The sequence below is a fragment of the Engraulis encrasicolus genome, chromosome 14 (assembly GCF_034702125.1).
Source record: "Engraulis encrasicolus isolate BLACKSEA-1 chromosome 14, IST_EnEncr_1.0, whole genome shotgun sequence".
In the NCBI taxonomy this organism is placed as follows: Eukaryota; Metazoa; Chordata; class Actinopteri; order Clupeiformes; family Engraulidae; genus Engraulis; species Engraulis encrasicolus.
Genome location: NC_085870.1, coordinates 54,116,257 through 54,141,188, shown reverse-complemented (window position 1 = coordinate 54,141,188; position 24,932 = coordinate 54,116,257). Strand labels below are relative to the sequence as shown.

The window sequence follows — 24,932 nt, the reverse complement described above, 5'->3', positions numbered from 1 at the left end:
ATGTCGTGTTTAAGCGAACAACAAACGCGAATAAAGCAGAACAGGCAGCTGGAATTTGAACAAAGTGTTAACGGGCAGCTGAGAAAAGTGGTCTCAGAGGGAGATACTTAATCCCACTGGCATATACTGTGGGCTTTTAGAACTTGGCAGACTATATGTAAAAAGAAGCATTAGGCTGTATAACACAGAAAATGACATGGGAAAAATGAATGCTACAAAGATATTTTATATGCAGTTGTTTGGGAAGTGAACTGAGACCTTGCTTCAGTAATATCTGCCAGGAAGAAAAAGTATGATGTCTTGTCACATAGTGTGAAATAGTCGGCTGTATCAAGCCTTAATTGTCAAAACTAATAAAATATCTTGACATGGACAGTGGAACATTTCAACAAGAGAAATTTAAGCACTCCTGTATAAGGCATTCCACGTGTACTGAGCTTACTGTATCCTTTCAGCTGTAGCTTTCAGTTCATCTGCCTCATGTCTATATTTTAAAGACTTAGCACTGGTTTGTTCAATTCATTTCCACTGTGAACACTTCATAGGTAAGCCACAGTTGCAAATGATGTCCCTAGGGTGTCTAGATGTCTACAAATATTTAACTTCACTTTGCTGATGTTAATAGCTACCTAGAGCCTGTAGAGCTGCATAATTTAAAGGATAATTTAACTCGAGGGGAAAGTGTCTAAAATGGTAGCAATTAATGAAAGATCTATGAACTCTACGACAAACAAAGTGGCTTTAAATTACTTATTTCACAAGCCATACTTTGACCATTGCCCTGTGAGGTTTTTTTCACGACGTCCACAGAAATATTCTTTCTGAAGAATATTGTTCTTAATCTTGGGAATATATATGCCTATATTTTATTTACTCCTTATTTACTCATGGCAATTTATTAACTAACATCACAGCCAAATTAGAAGCATCAGAGAATAAAAAAACATCTCAAGATCACCTAAACTTTTCATTGCTATATAGGTCAAGGATGACTGACATTTATATTTACACTAACATGTGAACCACTGTGCTCTTTAGCTTACAGACTGATATTGGAAAAACCTCTAATCATGCAGTTAACGAGAGGGGAAAACTAGGCTATAGGAAAGGAAACATAATACGACAGCCTGTGTAGTTTTGGAATGGTAACCAAATAAACAAAACCTAATTCAAGACCTTGTTCATTCTCTTCCCTAAGTGTCTATAAACTCTCTCCTTTTCCTGATACACCTGTTTTGAGCAGTGGTTAGTGCCACAGCCAGCTGCTTTGATTTGTCATAATGCAGGGATAGGGAAATGTTTGTCTGCAGCGCTGCAGGTGCTGATATACGGGACAGGCGCGAGCGGGTGGCATGTGCAAAGTTATCCATTCCTTACCCCTTGCTGCAAAGCGCTAGCTCACAAGCTAACTCATTGAACACAGACCCCATCAACTCGTTCTGTTAAACATGTATGGAAACTCGTCAGCACCAGTCCGGGTGTAATCTTAGTGATTTTCCCTCCGTGAAAGCAAGCGTTAATGTTTAGCACCCTAAGCCCTGCTCTAGTGCCAGCCGGTTACGAAATACGATAGAATCGTGCCGCACTGTAGAAACCAGGCACGCTTTGTTTGAAGTCCGTACTCACTCAGAACAAAGTGATCCGATGGTCAAAATATCTCTGCCGCTGTACACAAAATGGCATAGCCCAGGTGTCTCATCACTTTCACAGATCCTGATAGCATCCTATTTCTGGCAGTGTTTTCTGGTAAAGACAGCAGGACGGAGCGTGTAGTTGGTGTGATGCTGGCGCTTACTGGGGCCGATGGCGTCTCGTAATCTAGAGCGTCTGTACACCTGCGGCAAGCCTGCTCTGCACTGACGCGCATTTCTATCTAACAAGAGGCAAGCTGGTGCCGCGGGATGGGGAGGGAATATACAGCAGACCTTTCTCTCTCGGTCTCTCTCCGTCTCTCTCTCTGACTCTCTCTCTCCCTCTCTCTCTCTCTCTCTCTCTCTCTCTCTCTCTCTCCGTACCTTCTGTCTCTCACTCTCTTTGCCTCTTTGTCTCGCGCGCCACTTTCTTCTGTTGTGGGCTACTTTGTTCCATTGTTGTTGGAGTCTGTTAGCATAGCCTCCCTCTCTGATTCCGAAGGCTTCGTTTCAGAGCTTATGAGGAAAAGGAAACGCATGTGTAGGAAAGAGGCAACCGCCGCACTGTTCCGGTCAGTATGCGATGTTTTCCGCTGCACTTTTTGTCTCTATTTGGCGGAAATATGAATGCAATGTTTGGCATGCGTTGACTCTTTCTGCTTTGCCGTCTTGGCTTAAGTTGAGCTGTCGAATCGGGTGTATGACTAATGTTTCCGTTTTATAAGAGCCGTGTGATAGCAGTGAATGTATGGCTTTTCCGTTTCCCATGTGTGCCTTAGAGTGCCTCAGAGTGACAGTAACCCATCATCACCTTGAGGCAGATGTACGTTGTCCTCCCACGTTTCGTAATGTCTTTGTTTATGTTTCTCATTCTTGCGGCGTTGTGTGTGTAAGACTGAGAATACCCATTGCTTTTAAATAGCCTACTTTATTTCAAAACGCCGTCAGAGACAGAAAGAGACCACTTCAGTATTGCCGTAGTGTTGTTATTAAGGACACTTGGATGCACCGCATGCTCCACAGACGCAGCTGCAGGCTACTTTTCAAAAAGGGAAGCGTGGATGTAGGCTACAAGCTTTTTACGACAGACTTGGATTTTCAAAATGTAACCAAGTACGCATTAGTTGAAAAGGATAACATGCCAGGTTAAACTTTACAGGCGAAACAAACAAACATTGTGTCTCCCTTGCGCTCCTGCACCACGAACCGCCGTCCTTGCAGGAATGGGTCCGTTTGAGCATAGATACCAATTTCAGCACCACAAGAAGTGGACAGCGACATAAGCGCTTAGGGTTGCAGCTATGGCTGAGGGAAACAAACAAAACAGCACACGAGTGCAGCATCATCCCACAGTTTTTCAGCTCCATTGATATCCACTTACAAGAAAGTTACCTTGATAATGTCAAGGTGCCCGAGTCAGTTCAGGCAACCTGTTGAGTCTGCTTCCAAACAATAATGTATTTGTGCTTGCCACCTGGAAGCTTTTCGTCCAGTCTATGCAGTTCATGAAATGTTTTTTTTCACTGAAAGGTAAAGAATTTGTGAGCAGTCTAAAAGCAAATGGCATATAATGTGCACACATCTCCCTAATAAACAGATAGTATTTACTATTACTTGTGAGTAATTCCACAATCGTCTTTATTTCCATCAAGAGGAAGAGTTCTCAGTGAAACTGTGAAGTAGGCTACTTATGAGGTAGCCTACATACTGTATCCCAAGCCTATAACACATAGGATTGAGGGATGTGATAACAAAAATTTAAAGAAAGGAATGTGAGTCGGTACTTTTAGTTAAGGAGTGGGACATGAAAATACAAAAATCAGACATAGAGACATCTATAGACACATACATCTGTGTGAAAATACAGAAAATCAGACATAGAGTTGAAAAAACAGTGAGAACCCATGAGCAATACTCAGGTGCTGGTGCAATAGCCTACAACAGGTGCTTCAGGTGCACTACAACATTCAACATTCAATGAAATTCACATCTTTTCCTAGCCTGGGCGAATAGCCGACTGTTGACTCCGTCAATTCTGGCAAAAGCCATGAGGAATCCGTCTCCGTGGTCGATGGGAGATGGTCTGATTTTACTATATAATTTAAATTATTTGAAGTTCCAAGCTCAAATTAAAACCCATATTGTGCTTTATTAGCATGCCTGTTACGTTATAGCGTCGCAAAAGCATACAAATAACAAAACGAAAGTGTGAATATAGTTACCTTAACCAATCAGTAACAGAGCTCGCGGGTGAGTTCTACGTCACCACTCTCAACTGTTTGCTGATTGGCGAAACACTGAGAGAACCGAGCTTGAGGCTTTTGCCAGACGATGTGCGGAGCCAAAATCTTTGGGTGGAGTACAGAGGATGGCGTCGCGAGGCTAATCTTTTCCTATGTCGTGCAAAATTCATAGACGTGGTGAACTGATGGTTTTACACTGTAAACTCTCTTCTGGTGCATCTCTGGCCAGCATAGTGATCAGAGTGTTCTGTGGTTGGGAGGGGTCATCATCGCTATGAGGCCAGTAAAAATGATTAAATAATGATATTATAAAGTTCATTTGTCTGGACTTGTGTAAAATCACCTGTCTAGGTGGTGTCATCTCCTAGTGCCTCAGCAACAAATACATGAAGTGCCTCTTATTAGAAATCAACCCAGTGAATCCCCTTAAGGCTTGCATACAAGTAAGGGATAGCGTCCGACGAGGTTACCGATTCCAAGAGGTTAATGGCAAGGCGGAGGGTTAAGAACTCCGCCAACTGTCCAATGTCTTGCAAACACTTCCTCATTAGAATTTAATTTGTTGTGATTGCATAACGTTGACTTGTGTGGTATGGGTTTTTTTGTTTTGATCTGTATTGCGACTGGACCAGGCCAATGCTTCATTTGGTCAGACAGCAGTGGTTAAGACTAGGCCAGCGGGATGTCAAAACAGTATAGAGGTTAACGGTCAACATGCAGTGTTCAAGGTCTTGTTTACAAGTTCTCAGTATTTTTCACAATATTGCTTCAGGGGTTGAATAAGAAACGTCAATTATCATCACCTTCATTCAAAAAATGGAGCATTTTTCACATTGAGAATGTTTTTTTTCTTGCTGTTTGACATAGATTTGCTTTGTGACCAACAGTCTGTGGCTTAAGCTAGCCAAGAGTTCTGGGAATGTATCCTTCACGGGAACAGATGTCTTCCTGTTTTGTTATGAGCTACAAACAAAGTTTTTGGTATATTGAGATTTCACCTATACCTTTAGGTAAATGTCATAATACAAAGACTACACCACCATATTCTCAAAGTCTGGTTTAAAAAGTTAACATTATTTAGATAAACAGTCGAATCTAGATTTCTGCTTGACCACAGTCGCTGCATGATTCTCACAACACTTTCTTTTAATCTGAACAAAGAACATTTTTAATTTGCTAATAGCATTTTTTTGAAGAATCCATAAGGCACCCAAGAAATATCTGTGTAACACAAGAGTGTTCAACACACAAAGCTTCCACGAAATACAATCCTTACCAGTCTTACCCTGATGGTCTGTCGCTTGGGTAAGGACATGCCGGTTCAAACGAGGCGGTGGCGGTGTTTTAATTTCACCCACGGTGTGGCAGACTGTGACTATAATACACACCAATGTAGTCAACAGGTGGAGCACATCCTGTATTCTCTTCATGCTACTGGCTGTCTGGCTGGCTGAATGGCTGGTTGCTGCAGCTGGATATACCCCCACTCTGAATGATGCAACACGAAGAAACCAGGACAGGCCCTGCAGAGGCAGAGGCAGAGGCAGAGGCAGGATAGGGAGGAGGAGGAGGAGTGCTCAAAGCAGAGAGGAGGAGACGAGGTTAACTGCCTTTTTGTCGGAAAACAGTGAGGGCTATTGGATTTTTTACCCTGGCAACAACGTTCCAGATGAAAAAAAATGAGGAAAAGAAAGTACTGTGTTCAAGTCATTATTGTTTTTTAATCCCCATTTTAACCCTTAGCTGTCCCACGTGATTGTTTAAGTTGTTTTGTTTTGTACTTTATTCTGTAATTATGCTTATGTCAATATATATCTACTTTCCTAAGAATGTCCATAGATGAACTGCAATGTTAGCTGTTGTGGAAGTTCCTAGCAAAATATTAGCAAAATATTGGGCAAACTTCTACTCTTATAGTCTGTTTGTATCATGTCAAACAGGGCAGTGTAACTTGTATGTGATCCTTAGTTTACATAAAAGGGGATGCGTGCAGGAAATGTTTTCATTTAGAATAATAATGATGAATAATGCACTTTGTGGTTTAAAATTATTCTACACTTCAGTATGAAATTGTTTAAATTACTAAATCTGAAAATTTTGCACATTCAGGATTGACTCATAATTTTGCTTCAACATTAAAACAACATGAGATGATCGCAACATAGGAGAGAAAGATAACACTCCTGGATAAATGGAAACATCTGTTAAGAGTTTGTGTAATTACAATGCTGAAGAAACTTGTACTTTTTAAGTAGTGAACAACATCCACCACAGCAGTTGTGTGTACTTTCCAATGGAGTATGCTGATTTCTGCTCTCTTAATACTGCTCTCTGATTGGCCCAGGGAATGAATTCAGCTCTTCTTGATGCTGTGTGATTGGCCGGCTCGGTGTGTTTCTGCAAAGGGGCTGTGTAGTTATTATGTCAGCCAGTCTGGCTGTGGCACCCTTCATAGCTCCTCCCCCTTACTGTTCCAAGTTACCCCCCCAACCCCCTTTCTACCGTTAACCTCCCCATACCCATGCCCGTACCCATCCTCATCCTAACCCTACTCAGCCATCGTGTTCCCTGCCATAGAGCACAGAACGTGCACTACTTTGAGAACAGAGAAGGAGAAACAGAGTGGCAAAGAAAGGCTGAGGGGCAAGACACATAGTGAGTGAGGGCAATAAAATAAGGATGGGCTTGTTAGAGTGCAAGTGTTAGAGGGGATTAGACAGAGAGGGAGGGGGAGAGAGAGAGAGAGAGTGAAGAGGAGGGAGGGAGTGAATCAGAGAGTGAGAGGGAGAGAGCGAACCCAGCCGGCAGCAGGTGGGGGTGACATCATTTCCACTGCAGCAACACTGCAGCAGTATTTGAACAAAGACACATAGCAAACCACTATCGCTCCGCGCCATTGGCTAACACTGAGTGGCAGAGCCAGCCTCTCACTACGCATGCCACCCTATCACTACATTATCACACGTCTGCCCTCCGAGCTGATGAGCAACTACACAATGTCAATGCTACTGCATAAGTGCACCACGGCTCATTTTATGATTAAAAAAATAGTACTTTGTTTTAATGTCTTTACTTGGTGAAGTTTATCTTTTGTTTTATCAAAGGTTGTTTTGTAGGACCATTTCAAATCATTGAATATTTTGTTCTGTTTCCCACTAATAAGAATTCCTCAAAGAAAAGTATTTGATCCAGATAACTAAGTCTGATCATCACCACCTACAAAGCCTTTCTATGTAACAAACAAATGTGCGTGGTTTGTGTGTGTGTGTGTGTGTGTGTGTGTGTGTGTGTGTGTGTGTGTGTGTGTGTGTGTGTGTGTGTGTGTGTGTGTGTGTGTGTGTGTGTGTGTGTGTGTGTGTGTGTGTGTGTGTGTGTGTGTGTGTGTGTGTGTGTGTGTGCGTGTGTGCCATCCAACAGATGTAATTAGGGAATCAGTCTTGTGTGCTTAATGCCACTAACGTTGCGTTTAGCAGAAGACACTGCAGTTTAATTTAATTTGCATTACTATTATCCTAATTGTGATGACGGCCGGCCTGTCGGTCGGTGAGTTCGGCCATAGCTGTCAAGGCTAATGTGTGTGCTGGCCCGTCTGCCCTCAGATAACCAGTTCAAGATGTCCATCCTGGAGCGGCTGGAGCAGATGGAGCGGCGGATGGCAGAGATGGCCGGCCAGCAGCAGGGAGGCGGCGGTGGGGGCTCGTCTGACAGCGGAGGGAGTGGAGCAAGAGGAGGAGGAGGGTGTGGAGGTGGAGGAGGAGGAAACGACAGTGCCATCCAGTCACAGGTACAGTAAATGACTGCACTTAACAGGTGTAAGCTTTGAAAGCTTTCTTCACATTTGAAAGGGTCTGTATTCAGTTCCTGTTGCCAAAAAAACTGGACAACTTCTAGTATTCCTTTTAATTATGCTTCATGGCTTAGCATTACTCATTAATATTTTCCATAAAAGTTTCATGTTAACTCGTTATATTATTCAGGAGCATTAAGGAGCATGAAGACACTGGTGAAGTGAAAAAAACAGTGAAGGAGTTAACAGTTCATATGTTAACAGTGTCAATGAACTTTGAAATGTAAATATCTCATAGAATACATTTGTCCAGTCACATTCCTTAATTCCATAGTTAAGTTATTATTATGGTAGTGGGGGCAGAGTAATTGCAATGGGACTAGAGTGTTACAGGCGGTACTCTGTGAAATATTTATGAACTTCCAGTAGTCCAGGAGTTTCCTAGCCTGACTCTCGCCAGAGCTTCGTGATCTCACAGTCTGGAGGATCTTCAGATTCACTCTGCTCCCAAACCGCCATATGGTAGAACCAATCAGGATCGCTGGAGCACCTCAAGTAGCACCTCATTCCAAATGAGTTGAAAAAGTGGTTTCCCCAATCAGATTAATTGACTTTTTGATAAAACCACACCTTCGCAGACCTACGCATATGTCGTACTTCCAGATTAATGTTTGTGGAGCAAGGCAGAACCCTTCATCTGGCCAGAGTCAGGTTAGAAGTTTCCACCCATGAAATCAGAATAGTTTAGCTCTAGCAATTGGACTTCTTCTCAGAGCTTGAAGATATTTCGCCCTTCGTGTAAGGAGCATCTTCAGGTCTGCTGAGGCATGGCATGGAGTTCCTATGCTCCCATCAGACTATTTCCTTTTTGGTTCATACCCTCCTCTTCCAGGGCCAGGACGGGGGGAAGATGCAGGCGGGAAGCTCCTTTGAGGGTCGCGTGGTGGTGGTGTGTGAGAAGATGATGAACCGCGCCTGCTGGGCCAAGTCCAAGCACCTGATCCACTCCAAGACGTTTAGGGGCATGACCCTCCTCCACCTGGCCGCCGCACAGGGCTACGCCACCCTCATCCAGACCCTCATTAAGTGGCGGTGAGTGAGACGGCCCAAACGCGTCTGTGTAACCTGGACATGTTGCAGTGACCCCATAATCACCCCCATTAGTCATTGAATAATTAACTACCATAGTACTATGGCATAACACAGGACCTTTTCATGCACTATGACTTGGTCATTGCCATTCTGGTAATAGCACTAAACTTCACTAATCTTTTTAGTGAAGAGAATAAGCGAAAGACAGGGGTTGGACAAAATAATGGAAACACCTGATATTTTAGAGTGGGATGCTACCTCTTGCGTCCACAATTAATCCTGTTGAATGTGGTTCATCCTTCTTGGTGATATGCAGACATTACCTTGGATACTGTGGCTCTTGATACATATAAGACTTGCTCTCTGGGTCAAAGATGCAACAGTTACACGCACACCAAGAATTTCTCCTTCTTTGATATGTCTAACTTTGTCACCCATATTACACTGCAAAAATTTGAGCAAAGCTATGTTCTTACCCTGCTAATTGAAAAAAGTGTTGTGTCAAAAAGTGTCCTCTCTGTGTGTCTCCTGCATTGATCTATGTGTCTATGTAAAGTGGTACTGTAAATCACTTCTAGAGAACACTGACATGAAAACTTAATTGAGCATGATCCATAAATACGTATTGGGCATGCCTTGAAAGTAATAACACCCGTTGTATTTAGTGACAATGTAGCTAAATATACTTTGACATTATGCAAAAAATGTAAACTCATGCCTACCATCAGATTAATTGTTTTACTTTCTTTTGTCCACAGCACAAAGCATGCAGACAGTATTGATTTGGAACTGGAAGTAGACCCGCTAAATGTGGATCACTTCTCCTGCACTCCCCTGGTAAGTGAAGATATAGTGGTAGCCATCGCATTTTGCTGAAAACGACATACTTAGTTATGTCACAGTAATTCGCCATACGAAACCAGAACAATTTGAATGTTATCATATTTTGAATTTCAGGCATGCTCTTAAGCATATACTGTACAGTATCTTATCATGCTAACCATTTCTTTCATAGTTTCAGGCTTATTTACATCTTTAAGAATATTTGTGCAGAATTACATCCATGCAAATTGATTGTACTTGGTAAATTTAGCTGAGTCAGATAACTCCTTGACTGCTGCATACAAAGGTTAATTGTATGTGTCACAGAAGTCCATGCATATATATTGGAGTAGCATCTGTAGAAGTACTTGTGTTCCATTTTGTAGCTCACTGTAGAACCACAATATTAAGTAATATGAGCATAAGGTTTAATGATCAGACCATTGCCGTTACCAGATGTGTTGACGCTATCTGTCTTCTCCAGATGTGGGCATGTGCCCTGGGCCACGTGGAGGCAGCTTTGCTTCTGTACAAGTGGGACCGCCGGGCCCTGGCCATCCCCGACTCCCTCGGCCGCCTGCCCCTCGCCATCGCCCGCTCCCGTGGCCACACCCGCCTGGCAGAATGCCTAGAGCACCTCCAGAGGGACGAGCATCAGCAGCAGCAGTCGACCAGCCCCAGCCTGCCCTTCTCTCCCGGGACGGAGGCCGCACACGCGGACAGCTGGGTGGACATGTGGGGCGGAGAGGCCTTATCTGGTGGCCTTAGAGCGATGGCAAACACCAGCAGCTCCAGCCAAGGTGAACAGAAGGCTATAGGCAGAAAGGAGAATATGATATACAAAGAGTGTAGTTGTAAGCAAATTGACATTTTCATGGCGCTCCATCAGTTTCAAGTTGATACCATCACTCCATAACGTCATGGCTGGAGAAACCCTTCTCTCCTTACCCATCCCTTTTCTCCCCAAGCAGATTTGAGAAGACCCCGGTCTGAACCATCCAGCTATTATGCCAGTGAGGGCCAAAGTGACGCCCCAGTTTCCAAGCGACACAAGCCCAATCCCGACGCTCTGGGCCTGGAGCAGCTCAGTCAGCGACCCAAGTCCAGCCCCCCGAAAGGGCAGAGAGAGAGCGGGTCCGACCGGGAGGCCCGAGACGGAGGCAGGCAGGGGACGTCTACCGGCCGCCAGAGCTGGAAAGCAGGATCCGGCAGGAAGGCAACTGGGGCCGGCAGCTTAGGGAAGGAGAGGCTAGCAAGCCGGCTTAGGATGCAGGCTGAGGCCTCCTCCGCAACTGCAGATGTTAATGAACTTCTCGCCGGTCAGGAGAACATGGAGAATACAGAGGATCTGCAGGTACGTATGTGTAAAGTTTAGGTATGGGACTTGATTTTTGAATATGTCAAATATTCAATATACATTTGAATGTATAATAGTCCTTTTGAATTAAAAAATGTGAAATATTGGTCTCGAAAGCCACACTCATAAAATTGCAGACCCCACATAAAAATTCTGTATGGGCCTCCCTTACTGTGTTAAGTGACAATGAAGATTAGTGCAAAGTTTCATTGAATTTCTACATTTGCTCAGCAAATATTATTAGATTGTACCGGTATTTCATTTCCAACATGAAGCGTGTGTCGGAAAGTCCCACACACACTGTTTACAGCAAGGGAGAATAATATTTGAATATTATTTTTAAAAAATGTAAAGTGGTCATCGATTTTCGAATTGTGTGTTTGCCAACAATTCCCATGCCTAACACAGTTAGCCTGACTATCACGACTTCAAAACTCTGCGAGCATTGGCCTACTCACGGTGTCAGCCCATTTCTCCACGGGAAATGCAATGGACATGTCTAGCTGGCGTTAATTAAATGCCTCTGTATGCTACTGGTTGAAGCTACAATCGATAAGAGCACCTATTCATTCATTCACCTGCTAACTGAACTGGCTCATCATTGTCTTAGACACACCCCACCAAGCTCGATAGAATTTGAAATGAAGTAAAGTAATTTGAAAATAAAGTGAGTGGCCAAACTAAATGAGAAGTTAGTCTTCGTGCAGTGTGACAGTTAGTGAGTGGGCCCAGGATAGTATACAGTAGGACTCAAGGACAAACTCTGAACTGCAAAGTATTGTTTCCATCTGCAGAGGGAATAAGAGAATAAGGTTATTCAGCTTTCTAATAAGCCTTCTAATGAGCAACATGTGTGGAATTCACTTGTTGTACTGCAGTGTACAGTTTTTTTTCAACACACATGTCTCAATGTTTCAGATGAACATGATGACCTTGGCTGAACACATTATTGAAGCCACACCTGATCGCATCAAGAGAGAGAACTTTGTCCCGAAGGACACCACCCCAGCTGACAACACTTCAGTCAACAGCACAGTCAATTGGTTGGCCAGCTACCTTGGCGATGCAGAACGGTGAGTAACATGTGATGATGGCCGGAGTGTGTATTATTTGCTCCATTCACAATCCATCTTGAAGAGAAGTAGATGTTACTGGTTCAAATCCCATTTCATCCATGGTCCATCCATGGCGCCCTTTAGAAGGTCCTGCTGGGTCCAGGGTCTGTAACCAATAATCTTGCAATGACTGTAAATCACTTTGGATAAAAGCATCAGCTAAGTGTAATGCATTGTAATGCAAGGCAGTGTACAGAGGTACAAGAATAATTACATCTTATTACATCAATAATTACTATCTAAAACATGTTTTGGTCATCGTAGGTTCCCATACAATAAACTTGCCAGCACCATCCCAGGCCTGGGCTCCTGCTCGTCCACTGGGCCCGCAGAGCTGGAGGGCTCCCTGGGCAAGCTGGGCCTCCCATCCCTGGCCGACTGGACTGCCTTCCTCAGCGTCTCCCACAGCAAGGCTGAGCAGGACATGGCTCAGTTGGCCCTAAGCGACCCGGAGCAGCGCGAGCTGTATGAGGCCGCACGCCAAGTCCAGAGCACCTTCCGCAAGTATAAGGTAGGCTTCTGGGTTATTCCAAAGCCACTCTACTCACCTTACTCGGCGTCTTTCCTCGACGCCGGCGTTCCTCTCTCTGTGTAGTGGTCTGTGGGCAACAGTGCTGTCGTCCCCATGTTCTGGTGTTGGTTTGTTGGTTGTCTTGGCTGTCATGTGTCATGTGGAAGTGGTTCCCATTTGTTTTGTATTTTTTGGTTCTGCTGAAATGGAGGTCTTTCCAAAGGCTTCTCAAAAAAGGGAGTAAATATTTCCTAACTCTAGTTTTCGACCACAGGGTTGAAAGCATCCACCCTCTGTGTTTATTTCTATGATGTGTGATCTTTTTTTTCCAGTGGTTTGGTTGTAGACATTCATGAGGTTCAGTCCCTGGTAGTTTGTAGCGCATGGGCAGAGCTGCTTGAGAATAGCATGGCCTGCTTATGAGGAATGATTTTGCATTGCTGTCTCTCTGTGTCACCTCTGCTTCTGCCAAACTGTGTCCCCTCCCCCTATCTGTGCAGATATCCACTGTTATGACGTTTCCCTATTGTCATCCCTGCAGATATCCCATCGGAGGACCTTATCCGTCAGTCGCCATTCTGCATCCTCTATCTATCTGTCTTTCTTTCTTTCTTTCTTTCTTTCTTTCTTTCTTTCTTTCTTTCTTTCTTTCTTTCTTTCTTTCTTTCTTTCTTTCTTTCTTCTTTCTTGCTTTCTTGCTTTCTTTCTTTGTCTGTCTCTCTGGCTCAACCACCCGCTCACTCTCTTTCTAGTCTCTCTCTTGTATCTGCTCGTTCTCTCTATGCATATCTCTGCTTTTGTGTTTCAGAGTCTTGAAAGCTTCTCAATTGGATCTCCAAAAGACCAAGATGGACTCGCCAAGGGAATACGTAGTGACCCTTCGCCTTTCATGTCCTTGTAAATGTAATCAATGCTAATTTGTCCTCTCCCCTCCCTCTCCCCTCTCTCTCTCTGCCCCTCCCCCCTGCAGGGACAGCCACTACGCGAACAGCAGGAAGTGGCAGCCGCTGTTATTCAGCGCTGTTATAAAAAATACAAACAGGTATGGACTAGGACACTGTGTACGGTTTCTCCCATACACACACACACACGCAGGCGCACACACACACACACACACTCACACTTGCTGTATGTACAGTATATTCACAGGAACAGGTGTGGACTAAAAAACTGTGTATGCAACCCCCACCCCATACACACCAACATTTACAGTACACAGCATGTAACAGATATGGACAAAAAAAACAGTGTATCCCTCGCTCCCCATGCAAAATCTTGCTGTATCTGTACGGTATTTACCAAAATAATGTCAGTGTAACTGGTCCACTGTAACTGGTCATGGAGGAGAGTGCTCACATACTGCAGGCTAAAAGTGTTGCTGTGAATGCAGTGCATCAATGTGCCACTTCCTCACACCACATCCCTTTCTCTCCCCCAAGCTGACCTGGATAGCTTTGAAGGTAATGGGTTGTTTTTCTTAAGCTCTGGAATATGTCCCAGTTAGAGAAAAACTAACTAGCCAGCTAAAAAGCTTCATTATTCATGTTCTGTTTTGGAGATGTGTGAACCAGTCTCCGTGTGAACATCAGATGAGGCAAAGAACTAGCCAAAGCAACTTAAGTTAATCTTCTCTGCAGTGCATGTTAATTCTTCAACTTTTCCCCCTCCACCTCTGGCAGTATGCACTTTACAAGAAGATGACGCTGGCCGCCATCCTCATTCAGAGCAAGTTCCGCAGCTACCACGAGCAGAAGAAGTTCCAGCAGAGCCGGCGAGCGGCCATCTTGATCCAGCAGTACTACCGCAGCTACAAGGAGCTCGGCCGCCCGCGCCTCCCCTGCCGTGCTCGCACTGCCGTCCTGGTGCAGCACAAACTAAGGTACGTACTGTAGGTGCCACCCTCTCATATGTTGGGGGCAGAGGGCTCAAAAGGAAAAGGAATTTCTGGTATGGTGTACAACACTAGCACATGATATTACATAGCTGTTACACCACTTACTCCATTGTACCCAATGACATATACATAGTATATAGACTGACTTGTTACTGAAAAACCCAACTAGGACACATCACAAACTTGATTCAGCCAGTGCAGAGTCAGCTGACAAGTAAACGGGTCTACTGGTTAGTCAGATAATTTACGTTAATAATATAACATCATTTTGCGTTATGATTTTTTGATACTTGATTTCTGTTACATGCATCATCATTGGAGGAGATACAGTACTTGTGTCACATGTTAACATGTGTTAACATATGATTCGTATACGTTAGCTCGGGTTACTTATGTCGATTATGTAAGCAGTCTTATTCCGCTAAGTCAGAGCACACCCACAACCATTCCTTCACAGCAAGTGGCTTAACACTTTTATGTTGGCATAACTAAAATCAGGCCTTGTTGTAAGTTGTAATTTTTTTCACTGTGGAAAGTCCAGTCTCGATCCACCTGCCTACATTGAACCTTTGTGTTTATGTAATTCAGAAGCAGTCTGTGGACAAAGAGGCAGGACCAGGCTGCTAGAAAAATAATGAAATTCCTCCTGAGATGTCGTCACAGGTGAGCAGCATGACATGACACATGACGCACAGCATTTGTTATTCCCACACTCTTAATTTAATTTGAACATCTTCAGGTACTTTTTCTTCCATGTGTCATGTGCTTACATGGGTTTCAACATACACAGACATTGGCATGCATATTACCTAGCAGAAACACTTTCCAACCTTTGAGACTGAGCACAAGTGGAAACTTTAGCACGATTGAGCAATAGGCTCAGAAAGAATTACTCTGGACCAGACTTAGAATTGTGAATGATGGTAAACCAGACTAAATGTGAGATTAAATGTATAATTTAGTCTGGCCCCGATGAATGACACATCGGAAGATTATTAATGGACACAACCCGTTGTTTTTCAAACTGTGTCTGTGCCTATTGGCCAACGCTTTGTCGTCACTCCCTCAAAACCCTGTCCACTTTGCATCCAAAGATTCAAAACAAATCAAAACAAGTCTCCTGCGTTGTGATTAGCCAGCCAGTTTCAGGGCCTGGGGCATTGTCTGAGGCTAGACCCACTCGCAGGCAAAAAATAATTTTGCCCACTGGCGGGTGGGGCTAATTTACTATGCTAAGTTATCATGCCTTCTGCGTTACATTGCTCTTTTGGGGTTAAGGGTTAAAACCGTTTCAATGATGGTACATCTGTGGACTACTCCCTGTGTTGTTCTGCCCTGTCTCCCTGCCACCTTCCCTTCCTCTCTCAGTGCCCTGTGTGTGCTAATAGTTGTCTGGTGTTGTTTTACTGTTTACGCTAAGCCCCTTGATGGACCATAGACTGTTCAAACGGGTGAGTGCAGTGTCAGCAACTCCAAGTTTATATGCCCCCCATACCCCCCACCCCCTACTATTCTCCCCTTCAGTCAAATCTCTTCTTCTCTTTTCCTCTTAGTTGAGTTCTCATTCATTTTCACTGTTGCTCTCTAACTTCCTTCCTCTCCATCTCTTATCCTCAGGAACGTATCATTAAGCACATTCCTCACAATCTCTCTCTCTCTCTCTCTCTCTCTCTCTCTCTCTCTCTCTCTCTCTCTCTCTCTCTCTCTCTCTCTCTCTCTATCTCTCTCTCTGATGGTCTTTCCTCTCTCTGAAGTCCAATTCTCACCTTCCTCATCCTCCTCTCTCACCCTCTCTTCCAACTCTCTCTACTCTACTCTACTCTACTCTTCTTTTCTTTTTCTTCTCTTCTCTTCTCTTCTCTTCTCTTCTCTTCTCTTCTCTTCTCTTCTCTTCTCTTCTCTTCTCTTCTCTTGCTTCCTGCTTGCTTGCATGTCGGTTGCCTGCTGGAGTCGCTGTAGACTGAATGCAAGAAGGGTAATGGGGCGGGGGGCTGGTTTGATCGGCTGTAACCAAGGCACAAGTAACCCCCGGTGCTCCCATTTTTATTCTTTCATACTCTCTCTGTTTTTCTCTCTGTCTGTCTCCATCTCCCGCTCTCTCTTGCTTTTCTCTCTCTCTGTCTATTGCCATGGTGATGATGCTACTGGGAGCACTAAGCAAACGGACTGCCCGATAACGGTGATGGCATTGCATGACTTGCCAAAAAAAACAAACCCAAAACCAGACTAAGGCCTTGCTTTATCTCTAAGGGGCATGCTGTGTTAATATGATGTCAATACCAGACCGAGGCCTTGCTTTATCTGTAGGGGGCATGCTGTCTTAACATGATGTCAGTACCTGTTGGCTGCCTGTTTTATCCTCCAGCCTTGCTCATGACTCTGGGATCTGTTGGGTGTGTTAGGAAATGTGTGACAGTTGCTGTCTTCAAACCAAGGGCAACCCGTGGTCAGCTTCAATGACTATCCGTTTCAATATGTCTGTCGATCATGAACATTGGGAAATCTGTTCTTTTTTGTGTAAAATGTCTATGCATCGCCTGAGTGTTGGTACAACAAATGTTAATAGAGAGGTAGTTTGCTGTCATATAATATGGTAACAGAATAACGTACTGCACATCTCCTATTGCTTCATTGCTGCACAGGAAGTAGGAACAATCCACTTTCATGTGTAGTACTAAAGAAGTTCTGCTTTAAATCTGTAACACAACCTTAATCCTTCTTTCCAGTTTTTAAATGTATTGTGGTAATGCCCAGACAAAGGTACTGTTATACAATCACAATGCAATGAATCTACAGAATTGTATTGCTTTTTTTGTTGGTTTGTTTTTCAGTTTTTTTCTCTCTCTCTCCCCAAATGAAAAGTGACATGTCTTTCTACATTGCCTCTCGTTTAGCCAGAGTGGTGAGCTTAGTGGTAGCCTAGTATGAGAGACTAACGTGTGCGTTTTGTCCTGTGCTCTCCTCTCTCCTCCCTGCAGGGCGAGAGAATTGAGAAAGGCCAAGGAACATGAGAGTGTGCCACTGCAGGGCCCCGCCATGGTCTGACGCGTCCTCAAGACCTCCCTCCTTCCCTACCTTTTTGTCCCTCTTTCTACCAGTGATGAACATTTTACAACGAACACAGAAAAAAACAAGGATACGATGTGATTACTACTACTTAAAGTTGTCTACTAAAGCTACAGCATCTTTTTTCTCTTTCTATTGAGGGAACTGAAGCATTCTGTAAAACTGAAGAACTCTTCTGGGAAAATATAATATTCAATCCATGGCATTTTTGCACTCTTCATAGATTTTTTTCAAAGAGCAAAAAAAAAATCAAACAAAAAAACAAAAACGAGGAAAAAAGGAAAGCGGAAGAAGAAACAAATGGAGGAAAGAAAGGAAAAAAGGAATTGAAAACGCATCAAAGGTGTTTCTAGTAGCAAGTGTAAGATATCCAATGGAAGCGAAGGCGTGTTTTCAGATGGAAGAGACTTTGCATAAACTTGCGTAATCATGCTGGATCCTGCTTCTGATAACATTTCGTAAAAAAGACAAAAAAAACTATTTGAAAAAAAAAGAACACCATAAACCAAAAGAACTGCCTCATCTCCTCAACCATATGCATGCAATTATTTTCCATAGGCTCAGTGTATGAACTTCACAAATCTTTGTTTCTGACAAAGCCATCCTCTTGTTCAGTAGAAGAGGGTGTGCTCTTGATGAATGTAGGAGGGGGCGGGGCAAAAGCTGAATGGGGGCGTGCCTGTGTCAAATTTTGTGTCTTTTTGAGCTGATGTTGAGTGCGGGGAGGGGGGATAAGTCAGAAATGGGGTGATTAATTGTTTTGATTTGTGCGTCTATGTGTGAGTGTTTATGTTTGAGTGTGTAGAGGGAAAGTGAGAGAGAGAGAGAGAGAGAGAGAGAGAGACTAAAAGAGAGACCGAATGAGAGAATAAGAGTATGTGTGGTTGTGGGCTGACTTTTTAATGAATCCTTTTCTTACTGTCACCTCGCCGCTGGCCTGACTTTGTGAGTCCTGTGTTTGTTGAATTTAACCTGAAAATAATGCATGTGTTAGAGCGACAACAGCTCCTGCATGCTAATGTAACAGTTTGTGTTTTTGAGTTTTTATTTTTTATATTGTGGCGTCGTTATCAACCTCCCCGGTGACTGCTACTTCTCTTTCCGACAAACAACCTTTTAGTACAGATCTTACCAGTGTCATGGGAAAAATGCCACTGTCATAGGAAAAGACATGTCATGATTAGTTTTGTATTTTACAACTTTGTTTTAGCTCAGATTTGTACTTTTTCATATTTTGATTTTTGTTTGTTTGTTTGTTTTTCATTTTTGAATATCTTTGCTCACATTGGTTGTTTCTAGAGTTTTCTAGAAGTCAAATCTCTCTTTTGTGCCACAAAGCCAATATTTTTGCTAGTCGCCATCTTTGTTGTGCTGTGGTGTGATATCGATAGTTATCATTGTTGCTGTCATTTTATTTTGATGAACTTTTGAAAGCTAAAAACCTGCTTTTTTGGGGAAGGATCACATAACATTGCCTTGACTTCTTAAAGACTTTCCTAAAGGCCCCTACTTAAGCTCTCTCATCGGAGATGAAATATCCATATTTTTGACTACTGATCGGCCTGTGTACATAAAGAATTGATGTGAGGATGCATGGAAAGCCTTTATCTGAAAAAGGATTGTATTTAAGAAAATATATTATTTTATTCACAGAGTGGGGTAATAACACGACAAGAGACAAAAACAAAAAAAATTATATTGTATAGTTTTGTTCGAACGCCCAAGAGGTATGGTTGTACTGTTTGTACATAATGTAAATAACCTGATGCAAAGACAGAGCCATGTGCATGAGTCCTAACAGACACAAAATATGTTTAAAAAAATGACATTAGTGGCTATAATCTGTAAAATGAACTCCAATGATTTCACTGCAACATTTTAATTTTCTTTGATCTTTCCTTTGAGGTGAATTAACTAAAGCATGCCATTTCTGCAGAACAATGAAAAAAAGAATCAATATAGAGTTAGGGGAAGGCAAAAGAATCCTACCAGGAAAATATTTATTTACTTCTTTATCTGTTTCGAGCTACCACATATATTGAACCCTTTTTATTTGCCAATGGTGCCCAGCAATGTGAATACAGATTAACAGGAGATTATTTTAATCTTTATACTCAAGAACAAGCGATCACAAGAATACAAGACGTTAAGTCACTTTACCTCATCATGATGCCACATTTTCACCATCATGTTGACAGATTCTTTGATGATGTACCTACAACCGAAAACTCTCACATAAGAGGCTCTCACTGGCAGGTAGATATCAATTAAAATATATATCCACACACCTCAACTCAAGTACGTACTATAGAGGACACCTCTCTCAACATTTTAAACTTCTGTAACATTGTGCATCTGGAGTGACCAGGGGAAAGGTGAGGGTTGGGGGCTGAACTCTGAGGGTTCCGCAAGGGGAAATCAGCCAACATTCATAAAGATGGAATCACTGCTGGTCATTATGGAAAATCATACAGCCTGTTACAATGAAGAATGTAGAAAAATGCACCACAAAATTAAATGAAGTTCAAAGTTTGATTTAATTCACCTTACATGAATGTCTGTCCCAAATTAAGTCATTTTCTTTTAGAGTTTTTTTTTTCCCAAACCATAAGTGTTAATTTTGTTCCTCAACAGTTTTCTATACAACAATTACAGGGCGACTGTTTTGTAAGAAATGCATTGCAAATTCATTTGATGTAGCTTGGCATTTCAGAAAGGTAGGGGTCATAGACTGCAATCCATTTTGATTGGACAGAAATAGATTTTGTGCTCTGTGGTGAGCCACTCAACAAAAGCCAAACAGCAAACAAGGGACATAGAGAAGTTGGTTGCCTTCAGAATATCATATTGTGACAAAATATATCAATAAAAGAGATTGGGATTCAAAGTTCCTGAGTATCAGGGCTATTTGAAATGTTGTTAAATCTTGTCACATTTTTACATTTAAAGAACAAAAACTTCATAATGTTTCTCATGCTCTTACTTTGTTTTTTGTTTGTTGTGTTTGGTTTTAACACACATTACTGTGACTTGTTTAAGTAGAAAGTGCCTAATACTAGCCTATCGAGCAAGCCAACATCAGGATTCTATGTCTCTGTAGTTGGTCAATGTTTTCTTTTTAAGGGTGCGTGAAAACATATACCAGGAACCCATCAGACATTAATGAGTTCAAACAACACAGACCATTATCTTTGAACACACCATTTGTTTATACTCCTCAACATTTCTGGACAGATCTCTTCTAGATGCAAATTGCTGCCAGCTTGTAAGGTGCCCATAAACATAACCTCATGTCTGACTTATGTAACTGCCCAACAATGTTGTGAGTTTTCGAGTCCCACTCCCGCCCCACTCTTCCCGTGCCCATTCACCCTACCACTGGTTCTGGGAGACAGCATCTTACAATGTTCTGACAATGCAAAACATTTTCAGAAGCTTTGCAGGGAAGTCTCCACCTGACTGTCAAACACTTTGCACCAAATTGATCTCATTTTCCTATGACCACACTCTGATCACTTACCTGGGACTAAGTATGAGCTTGATTTCATGAAACTCAAATTTATTTGGCTTTGCCAGAGCTGTAATGGTCAGGATAACTTGGCAAAAATATATTTCCTGATTTAGCTCAAATTCATTTCACTCCCATCCGCCTACCTGGGACTCAGATGTTCTTCCAGTTCTGCAACACACAGAAACACATACCCGCTCTCACACACACACACACACACACACACACACACACACACACACACACACACACACACACACACACACACACACACACACACACACACACACACACACACACACACACACACACACACACACATTCATAACCTTCAGGATTCTACTGGAAATGGCTCACTCCAGTGCACGCCACCACCAACTGAGACACATTCACATCAAGGGTGCTGCTTTTCTCTGCCATATGATACAATGTCACACTCGATTGCTCAAAGCTTACTGTATAGGCCACTCTGTGCAGAGCTCCCTTAGGAGATATGGGCGAGCGGGTGTCCTATATTTCACTCAGGGTTCAAAAGGGAGCAGGGTGAAGCCCAGAGGGGCATGCGGAGGGGTCACTCCCGCCGAGGAGCTCCGTCACTGGCTCACAGACATCAGAAGATGTGTCATGGCACTGGGATCACTGGGGAGTGTGGGTGGGTGGGAGGGTGTGATGGGTGGGCGGGTGGGTGGGGGTGAGATCTACCACCTCATATTATTCAGAAACTTTGATTTGTATGAAAAAGTCAAAAGTTGATCAACATACGTGTCAGGGAGGTGGCAGGAATTGCAGGCATTGACATTAATAGCAACGTTGTACGTAGTTAAGCACTGCCAAATCTGCACAGGGATGAGAAGAACAGTAAAGCTCAGAGGCAAACCTCAGTATTTATTGAAGAGATAGACAGATAGAAAAAGACTTCATCACAGTGTGCTTTTCTCCATTTATGGTATACGTTGTTTCTCAACTTGATCCCTCTCTCGCTCTCTCTCTCGACTCAGCAGAACGTGACATTGTAGTGCCAAGTTCATTTGTAGGAATGATACATGTGTAATGATAATTATATACATCCATTGCACTCTTAAGTCACTTTGTGTAAAGGCATCTGCTAAAAACACTGAACTGTAAACTTTAAAAAATATATATGGGTGTTATGGAATGGATGGAGAGTTGCAGGCATTGTTACTGTACTCTCCTGATCTTCAACTTTAGGGATCCAAATACCATGCAAGATGATTAGAATATCACTCTTTATTGTTCCTGAGGGAAAAATGCATCCAATGATCAGGATTTCCTTTTCTGCATATGAACTGACCTCATCTGTCAGATTGAACAGGTCCAGGTTATGGCTATGTCTGTTCCCATGTAGCTGCTCACATCATGGTCGACTGACCACGAGATGTAAAGTCACTGTACTGTGTGCTAGAGTTAAGAGAATGGGGCAGTCGTGCTCGAATAGGCAACCGGGTAATGCAAAACATGTAGGAAAGGGAACGCCTGTCCCCCTCTGTTCTAACTTCTGCCCAACTGAAACTCAGAGATAAAATAGGAGTGCAAGTTAGGGTGAAAAAGAAAAAAAACACACCCTTGGAAGCTCAAAAGCTTTTCACACACATACAAAGCAATAAACTCTTCCTGTCACTATAGAGACGATCTTCGGATCTTATGAGAGAGAGAGTGTGGTGAGACAGTTTGATGGAGAATGCAGAACAAAAACACTAGAATACACTAAGTTCACCTCCTCTTATGCAATTACCACATCAGCAGGCCAGGTGAGAAGTGGTATAGGAGTTCATGTAAACTGACCCGAAATGCACGTTTTCATCATTTTCAAAAAGAAAAAAAAGAAACAAAAAGCTAAGCTACAGACCCTGCTCTTTTAGAAGGCACTGGGCAATCAACACTCTCTGCATGCGAAGCTAGTATTAGACCTATGTTTCCCCCCTTTTCTTTCTCTCAATGCCCTTCTCTCCCTACCTCTCATTACCCGCTTTCTCCCCTCCCGATGAGTTCTACACGTTAGGTTTCCCCCTTGACTGTCTATCTCTGTCCCTATTGTGGATTTATTTTCAGTTTTTGTAACTGTGCATGTAAGAGCATCACTGAATCGTTGGATATGTTAAAAAAGAGAAAAGAATATTCAGCTGCTGAAGCCATGCAAAACATTTTGAATTGCCCTTAAAATATGGAAAATGTTTTCTGAATGCTTTATATAATTTCTGCTGTAAAATAAAGTCTTAAAAATAAGGATATGGTAGTGCTGCTGTGTTTGACTTTGATTTACATTACACAGTCCGAATAATTTCCAAACGGCATGAAAGAGAAGAGCCAAAAGTTATTAATTCTACCTAGCTGCCACAAAGCATAGACCCCTGATGTGTACAGTATAGGCACAGACCTCTGCCTAGCCAGCTCAGGGCATCATCAAAAAGGTATCAGCTTGAGTCGTGATGCTTTCCAACATTCTGCCAAAACTATATGCATGTGTTGGTGAGTTATCTTGTGAACAAACAATCAAACACAAATAAAAACAGAAATCCTTGCTAAGACATAACCCTCCTTGGTGGAGGTAGGATATATCAAGTCAAGTCAAGTCAATGTCTTTGTCACACATTTATTTCATTCGTTTGCTCTGTGTGCTTTGTGTGCTTACTTTTGTTGTTACTGTTGTTGTTGTTGTTGTTGTAAGTGTTGGTGAACACACTTCCAAGGGCCATGCATCACTAGAGCAGTGCTTCTCAAACTTTGGGCCAGGGCCCACTGGTGGCCCGCAAAGGTATTCCAAGTGGACCTTGACATTATTTTCAAAATAATATATGTGTGTGTGTGTGTGTGTGTGTGTGTGTGTGTGTGTGTGTGTGTGTGTGTGTGTGTGTGTGTGTGTGTGTGTGTGTGTGTGTGTGTGTGTGTGTGTGTGTGTGTGTGTTGCTGTTGACTCTGATTGCTTCAGAGGTGGGCCCTGAACATTTGTGAAAATTTTAAGTGGGCCCCAAGTTGAAACAGGTTGGGAACCCCTGCACTAGAGCTAATATCGGTATTTTTCAGAGGACAATCATTAGGTCAATTACAATTCGGATAAGCTGTACAAGAGACGATAAACTCTTTCATAAGAGTGACCTCTACTGTTGATGCACTGATTTACAGTTCCAGAGCAGGTTTTTAACCATAGTGGCATTAAATGGAAGAGGATAGCCTACCCATGTGTCATTGAGAATTTCCATTAGGCCTACCCAGGTATAGGCCCTATGATAGCTTTTAACCCATCACATTAACAGAGGGCAACACGTGCACTGCACATGCCCCCCACCCCCCAGTCAAGCGCACACTCGAACTCACACGCTAATAGACATTCTGTTTGAAGTAAACACTCCCACATGGGTGCCAGTTCGATTGCAATATAGGGGCAGATCATGGGCAGACACAAAAATGTTCATTCCACCCCCCTCACTTACTACAATGACTTACTTAATCTATACTTTTGTCTAATTTAGGTATTGTATATGGGACTTTGAGGGGGGCTGGGATGACTCACCACTGTGATCATGCATAGGCACACGCACGCACACACACGCCATGCATGCATGCACAGCACACGCACACACACACACACACACACACACACTGTGCTCTGTGTACCCCCCCTTGAGACTTTGAGGGGGGCTGGGATCACTCACCCCTGTGATCACACACACACTGTAGGCCTACTGCACCCACCCCCCGAACGACACATTAATTGTTGCTCTTCAGTTGCCCTATAAAACTTTAGAGGATTTCATATTCCATACAGACAATTTCATACGGAGGATCTAAGTGGGTATAGTTCTAGCTTGGGCGAAAGCGATGTGCGGAGCCAAAATCTTTGGTTGAAGTGCCCTTCCAGATGTCAAAATACTGGCTCTGTCCCTTTAA

The 24,932-nt window shown here is 43.0% G+C and overlaps 1 protein-coding gene across 1 annotated transcript in view; it reads left to right on the top strand.

The window, feature by feature from the left end:
• LOC134463424 (calmodulin-binding transcription activator 1-like) overlaps window positions 1-18,042 on the top strand; it is a 340,785-nt gene extending 322,743 nt beyond the window's left edge. Inside the window, exons 13-25 of the mRNA XM_063216622.1 lie at window positions 7,474-7,658; window positions 8,560-8,753; window positions 9,512-9,590; window positions 10,060-10,363; window positions 10,544-10,929; window positions 11,851-12,005; window positions 12,312-12,558; window positions 13,529-13,600; window positions 13,998-14,018; window positions 14,238-14,437; window positions 15,041-15,115; window positions 15,873-15,903; window positions 17,431-18,042. Coding sequence (XP_063072692.1) covers window positions 7,474-7,658; window positions 8,560-8,753; window positions 9,512-9,590; window positions 10,060-10,363; window positions 10,544-10,929; window positions 11,851-12,005; window positions 12,312-12,558; window positions 13,529-13,600; window positions 13,998-14,018; window positions 14,238-14,437; window positions 15,041-15,115; window positions 15,873-15,903; window positions 17,431-17,463 — 1,982 coding nt within the window. The 3' untranslated portion in view covers window positions 17,464-18,042. The remainder of the gene's footprint in view (window positions 1-7,473; window positions 7,659-8,559; window positions 8,754-9,511; window positions 9,591-10,059; window positions 10,364-10,543; window positions 10,930-11,850; window positions 12,006-12,311; window positions 12,559-13,528; window positions 13,601-13,997; window positions 14,019-14,237; window positions 14,438-15,040; window positions 15,116-15,872; window positions 15,904-17,430) is intronic.
• The last annotated feature ends 6,890 nt before the right edge of the window (window positions 18,043-24,932 follow it).